The 13760-nt window shown below is 34.6% G+C and overlaps 2 protein-coding genes across 2 annotated transcripts; both read right to left on the minus strand.

Moving 5' to 3' along the window:
* Positions 1 to 388: 388 nt before the first annotated feature.
* LOC133302484 (probable protein phosphatase 2C 76) lies at positions 389 to 6825 on the minus strand. Its single transcript, XM_061502262.1, has 8 exons — positions 6695 to 6825; positions 4576 to 4703; positions 3317 to 3415; positions 2912 to 3070; positions 2456 to 2542; positions 1770 to 1861; positions 834 to 908; positions 389 to 559 (listed from the first exon to the last, which is right to left on the minus strand). The coding sequence occupies exons 1-8, from the start codon at positions 6793 to 6795 to the stop codon at positions 389 to 391; spliced, it is 912 nt and encodes a 303-aa protein (XP_061358246.1). The 5' UTR covers positions 6796 to 6825.
* Positions 6826 to 8618: 1793 nt separating this feature from the next.
* LOC133302496 (uncharacterized) lies at positions 8619 to 13460 on the minus strand. Its single transcript, XM_061502279.1, has 9 exons — positions 13026 to 13460; positions 12857 to 12923; positions 12482 to 12510; positions 12186 to 12394; positions 11618 to 11736; positions 11379 to 11474; positions 11220 to 11295; positions 10155 to 10308; positions 8619 to 8900 (listed from the first exon to the last, which is right to left on the minus strand). Exons 1-9 carry the CDS (start codon positions 13236 to 13238, stop codon positions 8712 to 8714), a joined length of 1152 nt encoding a protein of 383 aa, XP_061358263.1. The 5' UTR covers positions 13239 to 13460; the 3' UTR covers positions 8619 to 8711.
* Between the last annotated feature and the right edge of the window lie 300 nt (positions 13461 to 13760).

Here is a 13760-nt window from a genome sequence, read left to right on the forward strand (position 1 = left end):
CACCTAATAATAAAAAAAATATTAAAGAGTATTGCTAACTCTTGTATAAAAAAAAAGAAAAAAGAAATGTGATTGTGTCAGCTTTCAAGTGCAAGGTACTCCAATCAATTTATTTGATAAAAACAAAAATACCAAACCAATACCTCTTTAACTTATTTATGGGAAAATACCATACCGGAATCAGTTTTGGGAAGATCATGATTCCATCGATGATAAAACAATAGAAGAGTGACTTAGATTACAAAACTAATGAATAAACAAATAACTCGTTGACATGCAGAGTCATCCATGGTGCATGTGCAGACCTCATTGTGTTCATTCAATGTTACCCTTAATAAATCTAACAAATTGATTGTATGACTTAGATTATTCTTCATGCTGACTACTGCTAGCTAGCTGGAACTGCTTTATCAGTATTAGCTGAGTATGCTTTTTCATGATGGAAACGCACCACAATGCACGTAATGTTATCTGCACTACCAAGAGTAAAAGCAGCCTCAGTTAATTTTCGAGCAGCTTCCTCAACCTCCTCTTCTGTGCCGACAAGAGAAACAACATCCTGAACAAAGGATGACACATGAGAGTAAACAAAACACATTTTCTTTGGTACATAAAGACATGCCAACATAAATTGAGGTTGTTGGTCCAAGAATATTATTCATCTTCAATTACAGTATTGATAACTTTCATGCCATGACTATGTCAATTATACACCTTCATGCTCATTATTTTTTCTTTTCTTGTTTATTTTACCAATTATATGTTGTTACTGAGGATAATCCACTCCTGCCTGATCAGAAATGAATATAGAGAGCATCAAAGACGAATCTTACTTCATTGGGAACTACATCCCAGAGTCCATCACTTGCAATAATAAGCAGCTCGGTTTCTTCCTCTATCTCCTGGTCCTGAAAATAAATTACATTGTCAACATGATCAAACCCGTTCGCTTTAACATGCAACTGTTCATTGCAACGAAGGTGATCTTCTTCTTTCTTTCTTTTTTGCCTGAGAGCAACAAAGGTGATCCACATCATGGATGTGATTCAACCATAAAATATGAATTAAGGCCTCCTGCTTCATCAAAGGAAAATAGACAATCTAATCGTTTTCTTGCTACAATGAGAAACACAGCAAAAAGTTGCTGGAGATAACATGGCTCCCACAGAAGGTTTTGAAACTCTGGGTACTTACATGACAAAAGTATATACATCAACAACATTTTTATTCCAAACAAAAGTTTGAAAATATGGACAAAAATCACAAAGCTCCAAAAAAGAATGTTGGTTATATAAGATTATTACTAACCTATTCAACCGGCAGCTCAAACTAACTATACTTCTAGCCCATGCTAAAACCGTTAAACCATTAACTAAATTTCAGTTAATAAGATTAAAACCACACACATGCTAGAGATTTGGCGATTTAGTGAACAGTCCATTAACTTCTGGCCAATAATTAAAATGGGAGCCATAATAGCCAAATAACCCATAAACAATGACTTCGAGGGGATTCTTTTTTGCCCTTCTTTTGTTAGCTGGGTTATTGCCACTTGCTCCTTTTTCTCACTTTTTCCAATTTGCAGAATTCCCAAACCCTCAACCCCACTCTGTTTTCATAAGAAGTTTATAAATTAGATAACTTTGAGATTTCACAAAGTATCTTGAATCACTAATTGCCACTTGCTCCTTACTATCTTGAATCATCTAAGGACTAAGATATTAATAGATTAGATAACTTTGAGATTTCACAAAGTAATCAAGGGTTACCTGAATCTCAGGTTCTGCTACAACAAACTGCTTCAGCATACGATTGCCAAAGGCACGAGACATTGCTAGCACCCCTCCAACCCTCCAAGTACCTGATCAGCAAATAAACACATGTGAATATCTCCTCCATGAGCTAATCATTTCATTCCCTGATCAAAATTCCATCCCTTAGATGGCTGAAATTTTTTAAGATGAAGATATGAAGCATTTTTATTCCAATCTAGCATAAGTTGAGAACTCTGCATACATCAATCAAATGTCAATATGTTGTCCACCAACTTCAACCACTGATTTGCATTTATAAAACATTGAGCATGCAATAGACATGCAAAGTTCATCGTTAAGCCCAACAGGTTTAATCGTCCACAAGCCAGTAACACATTTACCAGTGTAGTTTAAACTTATATTTCGTGTCAAGATTTCCACAAAAAGTAGATTTAAAGCATATCAATCAACCAGAACAAAATACTCCATGCATATTATCATGCCAACAAAAACCTGCACAAACTTCCAATGTCACCACCAAATTGCTTCAAATCTCAACTTTGGCCAAAGATGACCTAATGAAAAGCCCATCAAAATCTGAACCATCCCCATTGTATCTTGCACCAAATGTACCAAAAGCATATTATCAACAGTGGAACCATCTAAAACAGTAATTTTTATGCTTGAAAATCATATGTCACCTGTCCACATGACGACACCCCCAGCATTCTCAATTCTCTTTCGCTCATCACTTCTATTAGGCTTATGATCCTCAGAGAGAGCAATTGCTGTCAAAAAAGAAACCCAGAGTTTAAGAAGTCCTTACATACTCAAATTCTCAAAATGCATTCAAATGGAAGTAAATAAGAAAATTGGTCACATAATCATTACCAAAACCCTATCAGCAGGCTAGGAAACCCTTGTCAAAAATGCTTTAATTTCTATATGACCTCTATATTTACACTATTACCTTTCTCTAATAATCAAACCACTTTGAATTTGTTTTTAAAAAAGAAGAAATTTCTCTAATACGTTTCTCTTAAAAATATGATATGAAAATTTATTAGAGATATGAGAACTTAGTACATTACCAACATTATTTAACTAGAGAACAACTGTAATGTGATGAAATCAAAATATAGCAGGTAATCTAGTACCTTTTCCAGATTTTGATATTACAGTTCTAGAATCTCCAACATTAGCAACGTAAAGATGGTTATCAACCAAAACTGCTGTTGAAGCTGTAGAACCATCATCCCCGAAAGTATCATTTTCAGAAGCCAGAAAGTCAGCATCAGTCTGCTGATATGTTTCACCTGCAAGCTTACCAAATATACTATAACTGCACATACTGGTGGTAGAAAATGAAAAGCATTCCACGTCGGAACCCAGCCCCAGACCCCATAGACAAAATAGGACCAGCACTTAAGGGATGCACACCCAAACAGTTCCAATGATGTTAGATCTGACAAGAAAGTATTAACAAATGGTAAAAAGTGACACATCTCCAATATTACAAAAAGTCAAACATGTAAATGAAGCACGAGAGAATGCAAACACACTTATAGCCAATTTGGTATCCGTCAAAAACTTTGGATGCTTCGTGAGATTATCAAAGAGATGCTCCTTCAAATACTCAGCAGCACGAGAACCACCATGACCTATACGGAATTTTAAAAATATATTTAGACATATTAGCAAAACAACAATAACAGATGATCATGTAAGGCCACTGAAATATAGGAAAAAATAAACATGGACCCAAATAGCAACTAATATTATACTTTCTCCCTTAATTTCATTAAGCTAAACTGTAAATAACCTGCTTCACTCTTGGCAAATAACATGTAGTTTCAACATTCAATTTCAGAAATCAAACTGCTAAGCTTCAAACAATTTGCATTTAACCCTTTCCATTCACCAAGAAATAGGAAATAAATGTAAGGAGAGGGGGTCAATTGAGCTGAGGGTTTGGTGGAATTTGATTCAAGAAGTGTGCTTCTCAGGGAAACGTCCAAATGTCCTTAAATTTACCGACTTTTAGAAATTGCATTTTCAGCTAGGATTAATACGTTTGATATTTTGTATGGTAGGGGTTATTTTCCACATGCTGAAAGTTCAAGTGGACTACTTCCAAACTTGGAACTGCAGATCGTTATTTGCCACGAGTGGATTATTTGCCAAAAGATCATAATTGATGCAGGTTATCTGCATTTTTGCCATTTTATTTCTGTCTTCACTTTTATTTCTCTTTTTTCCCAGATGGAAGTTAGGTACAGGATAATAATTTTTTTGCGTTTGATTAGATGTTTTTCTGCTAAGGATTTGCATGGTAGGAACATTACTAAGTTTACCTGAAAACATGACACTGACAATCACAAACAGCCAAACATATATAACTCAGGAAGCATTTTAGATATAACATTAGATGATATGAACATAATTTGGGTGTTTCATTTTTCTCCTTTTTTTTCTCTGCTTAGGGCAAGAAACGAAATAATTAGTTGGAGTTAGTAATATTTGGAAACTAAATTATAAACCATTTGATCCAAGCTTATCATTTAATGTTTTCCCTGAGTTTTTAAAATTGTTAGAGAATAATATAAATCATTAAAAAAGGCCCTCACTCAACACCTTAAGGTTTTGGGTTGAAATGGTTCTTTACATGGTATCAGAGCTTGAGTGACCTTATGTGAGGCCTATGCAATATGAATGTCAATAATTAAAGAAATCCTATGTACAACACCCTTCCTTTGTGTTGCACGGAGAAAAGGAAAGAACTAAATTTCTCCCAAACAAGTGATGAAGCTGGAACTCTTACCATCAAATATTCCAAATAAGCGTACTGATTGACCGTTAATCTTTGATGTCTTAATATCATAGAAATCCTCCATGGTCACTCTCATCCCCCTAAAGCTTGAAAACCCACAGCTAAGTCTTCCATCTTCGCTGCCAATTAAAAATTCAATGAAATAAGCACAATTTGATCACAAGATAGATAGGAAAAATGCATAAAGCACAACACAAATCCAACCACTTAAGAAAATTAAAGTATTCATTAATGCCATTCTTCCACGGTAAGCGCTACTAAAGTTTCACGTCCATAGGAATCTTAGTCTGGATGAATAAAGTTGTATCAGCTTAGGAATGTCAAAAGAGTAGAAATAAATATTATGAATTTAACTTCCTTCCTGATTTGAGAGCAAGCCTTGGAGCAGCAGCAAGATTGCACCTGTGAGTCTGTGACTTACCAGAAGGTCACAACTTTGAGTATGAGAAACAACTTCTTTGCAAAAATGCAAGGGTAAGGTTGCGTAAAATCAACCATCCTCCCTACCCTCACAAGTCGGTGAACTTTGTGCACCAAGATTTTTCCTTAAACTTCCTTCATAATTTAAAGTGCAATATGTCATCAAAATTCAGGCTTCAGCCCCCAAAAGTACTTGATGACCTTCTGACAAAATATACTATCTGCCATAGCTCCTGCATTTTCCTTCAGTCTAACTTTTGCATGCACAAAGAGACAATAGGATAAATAAAAAATAACCAACCATGGTGCACATTTTTTGTGATTGTTTTGCACCCGCTGAAATGTACAAGGGAAATGGTGACCCTAAACCTTTCACTGTTTTTACTAGAAGGAACAAAGTGTAGTTAAAATATTATAATAATGTGTTATGTTAGTGGTAGGCATATAAGGGTAGTTTATGATCTTTGGGGCAGTTTGCGACAGTTACTATATTGTAATAAGAGGATAAATTACTCCTCAGTTAGAGAACAGGATAGTTAATATTTATGTAAAGGAAGTTAGTGACGGAGTGTGCTCCTTGGAGAGGTTTGATCTCTTGTATGTATTGAATGCGATTAATTTCTGTTGAATGTAAGATTGTGTTGCAGAATTTATTTTTTATTTTCCATTGATTGAAGTTGAGGTAAGTGAGAACACAACATTGGAACCAAATCGAAATGGATTCCCTTGAATCAAGAATAGAAACCCCGGAGAATTCCATTGAGTCTCTAAGATGAGTAACCAACGAGAATAATTCCCTTGTACATATCGCCCTCCCAAAATTGCTTCCTCTTACTTAATGAGTTAATATCACTTGTCACAAATTGATATGCTTGTGTCTCTTATTAAAAGTGCATTCGCAAATCTTGCTTCAAACAGCCAACCTTGCTTCTCCATTTGACATGGCCGTCAAAAGTTTGTTTTGATATTGTAATGACATGAATAGTCTTTTGTATAATTTCAAAATATCCAATCACCTTATTTAAACTACAACAGTTATCAATCACTTCAATTGGCGAGTGTATACTAAGACTCAATTTGGTATAAGGGTAGTAAAAAATGGGGCTGAAATATTCATGGATGAGCTTTCGCTTCAATTTTACAAACAAAACTGATCCATGAATTTTTTTCATCACATTTTAACCCCATACCAAAACACAGGTAATTTTTCCTTACAATGCCTAAACAAGAGCAAATTATACTCAGTGACATCCCCAAAAAGAAAACAGATTACTCCAACATCAAAAGTGATTCTTTCACCAAAAAAAAAACTTACAACTTACAACGATCCAAATGGAAATGATGTTCTCATTTAACATAATCATGTCATATAAAGGACCTTAATTATCAATGAACAAATCAACCGTAATAATTTTGTAACTTCTTATCTCAATATTTTTTTCTCTCTTATCCTTTATATGGTTAGAATTCTTCCACATTATATGGTGACTTTAATAACACATGAGAGACAAACACACATAGCATTAGACACCACCCAACAGCCAATACTTTAATCCTAACCCAACAAAGAGCAAATGAGGATGTAAAAACATTCTATCCATGGTCCTCAAGCACATTGAGCAGGTACACAGTTTCAAATTCAATAAGTGAAATACAAATTGAAAGCAAAATGTAGAAAATATATATTCACCTTTTCCAGCCTCCAGTGACAAAACCACCATCACCATCTTTGTGGAGCATCATATCCAAAATGGGTCTATCCCTTGACATAGAATCTTTATCAACCATCATCCCTATGTTAGTCTTAAATCCACGATTATGAAAGTAAGCAATGCAGGGAACTTTAAGCAAACCCCTCCCAATGCATTTGCGTTGGGTAAAGGTTCTAGCTTGAACAACCATAGACCTCACACAACCACCACACACCATCTAACCCCACTAACCTAGTAATCCAACGCCAGATCTCACTTTTATTATTTCTCTGAAGAGAGAAATTATAATTTTTTTAAAAAAAAAAATATAAGTATCAATTAAAATATACAATTTAAAGAAATTATGTGATAATTTTTATAATTAAAAAAAAAATATTTTATTCATAAACTGATCTTTTTAGAAAGGTTTGAAAATCTAATTATGTTTTTGAAAAAGATAGAATTTGATATGTCCAGCATAAGATGACAGCGCTGAAGTTTGTTTGTGAAAATGTATGACGTTAACAATATTTATGTAACCCTCAAATTAAATAAGTAAATACATAAAGAAGAAAAGAAATTAAATTACAAGAAGTAAGGGCAACTAGTTAGTAATAATAATGTGGTTTTAAGAGTGAACAATTCTATGCAATAAGCACTTGCAATAACTTCATTTTAGTGTTGCATCCTGTCCCATGGTGCTTTTTAGTGCTTCACTTGCAATAACTCTCTTGAGATATATAAAATCATTAATGTAACTTCACCCAACAACTTAAGTCTTTGGGTTGAATTGGTTCTTTACATGGTATCAGAGCCTCGCTGCCCTCCACTTTCTCTTGTGGCGTTTCTTAGCACAGGTAGGCTGTACCTGTTGCATTGTCCACTCTTCAAGCCCAATGGGCTCTTGTGTGAGGGGGCGTGTTTAGATATATAGTCCCACATTGGTTGTATGTACAACAAATGTGGAGTTTATAAGACATTGGGCACTTTCATCCTTTGAGCTAATTTTTAGAGTGGTGTATCCCAAGATTCTTTACATGGTATCAGAGTCTGGTTGTACCGGGTTCGATCCTCACCGCCTCCCACTTTCTTTCTAGTGGAATTTCTTTCTTCGCACAGGTAGGTGGGCATGTGCATTGTCCACCCTGCAAGCCCAGTGGGCTCTCGTGTGAGGGGGCGTGTTGAGATATATAAAATCATTAATGTAACCTCACCCAACAGCTTAAGCCTTTGGGTTGAATTGGTTCTTTACAAAGTCATTCGATGATTTGCCACATGCAATTTTTTTTTTTTTAAACAATATAGTTACTCGCATTATCTTTCACTTGTTTATGTTTCTTGGGTGGCATATTTCCTATCCTCAAATATGCAGTTTTGTGGCTTACTTTTGAATGCGCGAACCATAGAGATCTCTTCGTGAATAACCCAAATGTTACAACAAATTTATTTAAAATTTCATTCAAATGGTAAATCCTACGGAGCAAGACCATCCAGTCTCTTTTTTTCTTTTCTTTTTTAATCTTGGTAAAATTCATATTCAATCGAGTAATTAGAAACCAAACACTAGTATTATGGTAGTGACTAAGCACATTTAAATAATTATAGGATCTATTAATCTCATGTTACATGAGATAATTATCTCATGCAACAAAGATAAGATTGTGAGGTCCACTACTTTTTCAAAAAACAAAAAAGAAAAAAGTAGTGGACTTTTCTATTTTGTCTTTGTTGCATGAGATAATTATCTCATGCAATATGAGATAATTATTTCCCATAATTATAATACCAGAAAATGAAATATAAACAGAGCTAGAAGTGTATGGTAATGTTGAAAACTATCATGAATCATGAGGGTTGTAGCTTCCAAGAACTAAATGTCATGAATCTATCCCAAAAAATAAGCTGATATAGTGAAGTTGCATGAATAATTTTATACTTGTATATATAATATCTACATTAAGAACCTCATAACTTCGTATGAAATACTAGTATCTATCTACACGAGGCAAGCACCGCCTATTCATTTTTTTTACGACATGACATGAGATCCAATGCTAACGTGTTTGTCTCAACACCAAAAGGGGTCACCGATAGCAGTTTACATGTAGTTTCCCAAAGCTCACGTGCTAATTTAGCGTCTCTTGAAAGTGCGGAAGAGTTGATAGTCCTACCTTTTCCCCCAAAAAAGTAAGCTCCTGATGTTCCCTGCAATCAAAGTTGAGCTTATCAAATGCACCACGAGAAACATTGTTATATATATATGCAAGTATACATACAAGGAAAACATTTCTAGTTGCATTTGATAATGAAATAACATATCCATTTAACATAATGAACTCAATGGCTCCAGTCAAGCCTAAAAATTAGAGCAGGCATGAGAGATCAGTATAAGCATCTGCATAAAGAATGCTATCAACTTCACAAGAAATAGCAACGGTTAAAGATATTTAATTACTCAGAAGTTAAGGAAGATTATTGGTATAAGCCCTACTATATTATTTTCAATGTAGTCCATAAGATTATTTTGAATAAATGTGATGTTGATATAGTCCATAAGATAAATGACTGAAACAAAAGGATGCGAAAGGGTATATCCAGCAATTGGAAGTCAGCTGAATATAAGAAGTGGGAACTATCGTTATAAGACAATGATTTTTATATACCTTTTTTAAGTAGACAACGATTCCTTAAGTGAACATGAGGAAATTTAGATGGTTTGGTCATGTACAATACAATGAAAATCATAAACTAATTGGCAGCTGCTAGAAAAATTACGGGAAATTTGGAAACACTAAAGTAGGACCAAAAATGATATAGACAGCAAATAAAAGTAACCTGATACACAGGACAAAATGACTAATAAGAAATCATTTTATGTTCAAACTATGAACAAAATCTGTACCCAAAAAATTATGTATTAATTTTTATAATATTTTCAATTTTTTTTTGTTTTGTATTTCATATTTTAGTGTCTTAGTCATACAGAAGAATATATTTTTAAAGTGAGTAACGCAAGAGGAAAAAAAGTCATATCTTTTTGTGAGCATACATATAAATTTATGAGAAATTTTATTCCATAAGAGAGTATTTCAGAGCTACTTTGGATAATAATTGAGAAAAACCTATGATAGTTGTACGTGTTAATTTTGTGTGTGATTGAGTGTGTATTAGATTACGATCCTCAAAGTATGTACAACTTGAACTTGTTGAATTAATTGACCAATATATTGTTTCATAGGATAAGTTCAAGATAAATTACCATCACAGAAGGATAAAAGGCATAAAGGCATTAGATATTGCATCAGGTAAAAACTTATATTACAAGGCATAAATACAGGTCATGGAACAATATGTATTTGAGTTGGTGGATGGAACACCTCTGATCAATTAGAAACATCAATGACATGTAGTAAAAATGTAAAATCAATATTAGGACAGTACCACTAAAAGAGTACTTACTGGTGGAGCAAGGGCAGCATCAATAATGGAGTTAATCCCACACTCAGGGGGTTGCAATAGGTGCAGACGTTTCAGTACAGAGAATGCCAAACAAGATAGGCTTACTGGTATTTCTCGCATGATGTTTGTCTGTACAATTCCAGGATCCGCAACACTAACGTATAACAATTCAGAAAATGAATGTTAAAAATGACGTAGAATCCATTATTGACAAGAATAAAACTAACACAAAATTTCATACATTTTGCATCTCTCTTTTTCTTGGGAATTTTCATTTCTCTGTCTCATTTTTATTCATTCATTCTCTTTGGCCCAAAACATTGGATCCTCTAACCTAGCAACCCAAACCCACTACTATAAAGCCATCGGTGGCACTACTTTGACAATACAAGCTCAAAACTGACCAGAAGTGCACAAGTGGACTTACATGAGCATAGCCGGTCCCACTTAAACTTTTTTTGTCAAACTAATTCGCTGATTATGCAGTTGTAGCTAGTTGAGAGCAGAGGCGCTAGACACTATAGAACTATGGCTTGGATGGGGGATTTCTAACTAAATATTTTTTTTTTCTTAAAAAAAAATGTAGGGTGTTTGGAAACTTGGGGAGGGAGGGGACAGGGGGGCTGAAGCCTCCCTTGAGGAGCACTACGCTCTGGAACCAAAGATTTGAGAAAGAAAAATAAGTATATCCTCAACAAGACAGAGGCTTAAAATAGATCTCAGCCTTTGATTGTTAAGTTAAAAACCAGAAGAGAATTACAGGTTTGTCAAACATAGATGCATGATTTTCATGCATGGTATGAGATAATCAGACAAGAGACGGTCCATATAGTTTAGCCAAAAACAAGAACCTATGGATTGTGCAGAAAAGATGCATATGAAACCAAAACTAGTAATTTAATTCATGAAGAGCAACCAAACGAATATATTAAAACAACATAGTTGACAGTAATGCATTAATTAGTTAAAGTATACAAAAAAAAATTCAATCTATATAACAATACACAGCACTTGGAAACAAGACAGCAAAAGGAAATAAAAGGAAGTAGATTAGTAATTACATACTTGACAAATATCTGATGAGATTTATTGATTAGGCAAAGCTGTCGGTGAAGCTCATATGAGAAGAGAAGTAGGTATACTTCAACAAAATTATATGTTAGTTAGGAATTAGGTCAAAACATAAGGTAATCTGAATAAATATATCCAGAATTTTCACCTTACATTTAGTATACTCATACATCTGAGCATATGGATATTGTCTTGAACTCAAAAACCTCTTCCCAGATACAGTTCCCTCATCAACCTGCACATCAGTAACTAAAGAAAAAGGTTTGAGCAGGTTCTATATGAGAAGTGTTGTTGTACAGACAATGTGATGAAGAATTAATGTAAGAGAGTCAAACTCAGAGAGTTGGATCACCAGACAATAAAATAAACCAATAAGTAATGATTATCCCTACCAGCTCGATGAGTAAAGGATGCTACATTCACAATTCTGGAAGATACAGGACTGCTTTCAAGAAGTGGTAACAGAAGATTGGTTAAAACGAATGCGCCAATGTAATTTGTACCGATCATCCTGGGAGAACGAGTGTTAGACATTTGTGGATTTTAAAAGTTACAACTACTTGTAAAACTAGGATACCCGACAAACATGGAACAGACAAGTATAAAACAGATAAATACTCTGTATGAAAAACTCCACTAAAAAATAAATCCATTTTGCATACAAACGCTTCCACCATTCCATGTGCCTTTCTTGGGTTTCAGTTCCACAAAGTTCATGTTGAACATGCAAATCAATATTGTCTCCAAAACTTTGACATTTAACAAATACTTACAACCATACCCCTTAGCTTAAACAATTTATTAACAGTCTATGAGTAATATACTAATATAATTTGCAAACATGTGGCCTATGCATCTCTTGCTGTGTTATGCAGATCATGCATAAGCACAGAAGTTATTTAATGATAAAGCTAAAATTGTTTAATACTACAAGGGGAGGTTAAAAAAAGTATCTATTACTGATCATAGCCCTCAGCTGTGACTCTAGGTGATGTTGCAAGTATTCCAGCATTGTTTATCAGTACTTGTACCGAGCAGTGCAAATCAGAATCCAAAAGCCACTGCCGCAAGGACTCTCTGAACTTCATGATTGACTCAATTGATGACAGGTCAACCTGAAAATCTTTGAGGTGGGCATCTTCATTCCAAGCTTTGATCTTTTTTATGGTCTATCAAACAATGGGAACACAGATAAGAGATTAACCAAATGCGGAGTCATGATTGCCATGATGTTAATAATTAATGTAGAAAAATACCTCCAACAATAACTCCCGCGATCGTCCAACTGCAAACACAACAGGAATCTTAAGTATACATTGCATAAGCTAGAAATATAAGCTACAAACCAACAACTACGAGTTTAAGTGGTAAAAAAACCCGTTCCCCTTAATCAGTTATCTCGAATTTGAGTCCTCGGAATAGAGAAAATGATTGTTAACACAACCGCTCCTATATGGGTGACAATGCTCGAACCGAATTAGTTGGATGCCCCATTAACTCGTTGGAAACCAAAAAAAGAAATTTGAGCTACTAGGTTAGCCACATGGCCAACTACTTTTAGCATAGCATGATTAGCAGAGCAAAGAAATACTAGTATCCACAGTCAAACAACATAAAAAATAACCAGTTACCAATCACAACAACATATCCTTCCTTTGAAAGTTCATAAGCAGTAGCTAATCCCAGGCCAGATGTTGCCTACAACAACAAAAAAGAACCCAAACCACAGAATGAAATCCCCATAATCAAACAGCAAAGACTATATGTTTCTAAACAAAATAGCATTAGAAAAAACCTTACACCAGTTATTACGCAAACAGGCCTAAGAGTAGATGTGGAAGGGGAACACCTAGGATATGATATGAGTTTCTGAGAAAAGATGGAAGCTTTAAGCAATTGGTAATGAGAGAATAGAATAGAGAACGTCCACAGCAACGCCATTCTCCAGAATTGTAACGAGCAAACGAAATGGAGAACCCCCCACAACTCCTTTATCAACGTAACAATTGCCATTGTTGTAATTCTTAGGAAAAGAGTGCGTTTTTAAGCTTCACTAGTTAGCAGTTAAGAGAGAGATAAGAGAAAATGGATACTTTCCTTCCAAAGAGTCTTAAGGGGGAGACAGAAGGGTTTGTTTCATCTTTGCTCGTGTTGAGTTACATCCATGATTTCAGATTCCATGCCCTGCTTTCGCGTTTCAGTTGCGTCGCTCCCAAATCATTGAAATTGTCAAACGTTCCCTGTTTTGAAGAATGGGATTGTTATATGAGAATAATGTTTCTCATGATAAATTTTAACTACCAAACATACATAGAAAAAAAAAAAGTGAATGACTTGGGTGATTGTGAAGTGAAAAGAGATACAAAGAAAATCACGGAAATATTTTTTATGATATATGATTGGTGTTACCTCTTACCAATATATTGTTTTTTCTTTTTTATTTCTATTTTTTTTTTTAATTTTATTCTCTTGTTTATACTAAGAGACCGCCTATAAAATAGTGATTCAGGATCATGATAAATTCTCTCGAAAATC

This window comes from Gastrolobium bilobum, unplaced genomic scaffold (genome assembly GCF_033153095.1).
Source record: "Gastrolobium bilobum isolate Gb01-03AN ecotype WA unplaced genomic scaffold, APGP_CSIRO_Gbil_v1 utg5446, whole genome shotgun sequence".
NCBI lineage: Eukaryota > Viridiplantae > Streptophyta > Magnoliopsida > Fabales > Fabaceae > Gastrolobium > Gastrolobium bilobum.

Coding starts and splice junctions, on each gene's coding strand:
- LOC133302484 (XM_061502262.1), bottom strand. CDS start 6,795: ATGATGGTTGATAAAGATTCTATGTCAAGGGATAGACCCATTTTGGAT. Junction 2,543..2,911: donor AATATCAAAATCTGGAAAAG/GTACTAGATTAC, acceptor CTTTTTTGACAG/CAATTGCTCTCTCTGAGGAT. Junction 560..833: donor GGGATGTAGTTCCCAATGAA/GTAAGATTCGTC, acceptor TCCTTTGTTCAG/GATGTTGTTTCTCTTGTCGG.
- LOC133302496 (XM_061502279.1), bottom strand. CDS start 13,238: ATGGCAATTGTTACGTTGATAAAGGAGTTGTGGGGGGTTCTCCATTTC. Junction 10,309..11,219: donor TCTCATCAGATATTTGTCAA/GTATGTAATTAC, acceptor GTTATACGTTAG/TGTTGCGGATCCTGGAATTG. Junction 8,901..10,154: donor ATGCTGCCCTTGCTCCACCA/GTAAGTACTCTT, acceptor CTTTGATTGCAG/GGAACATCAGGAGCTTACTT.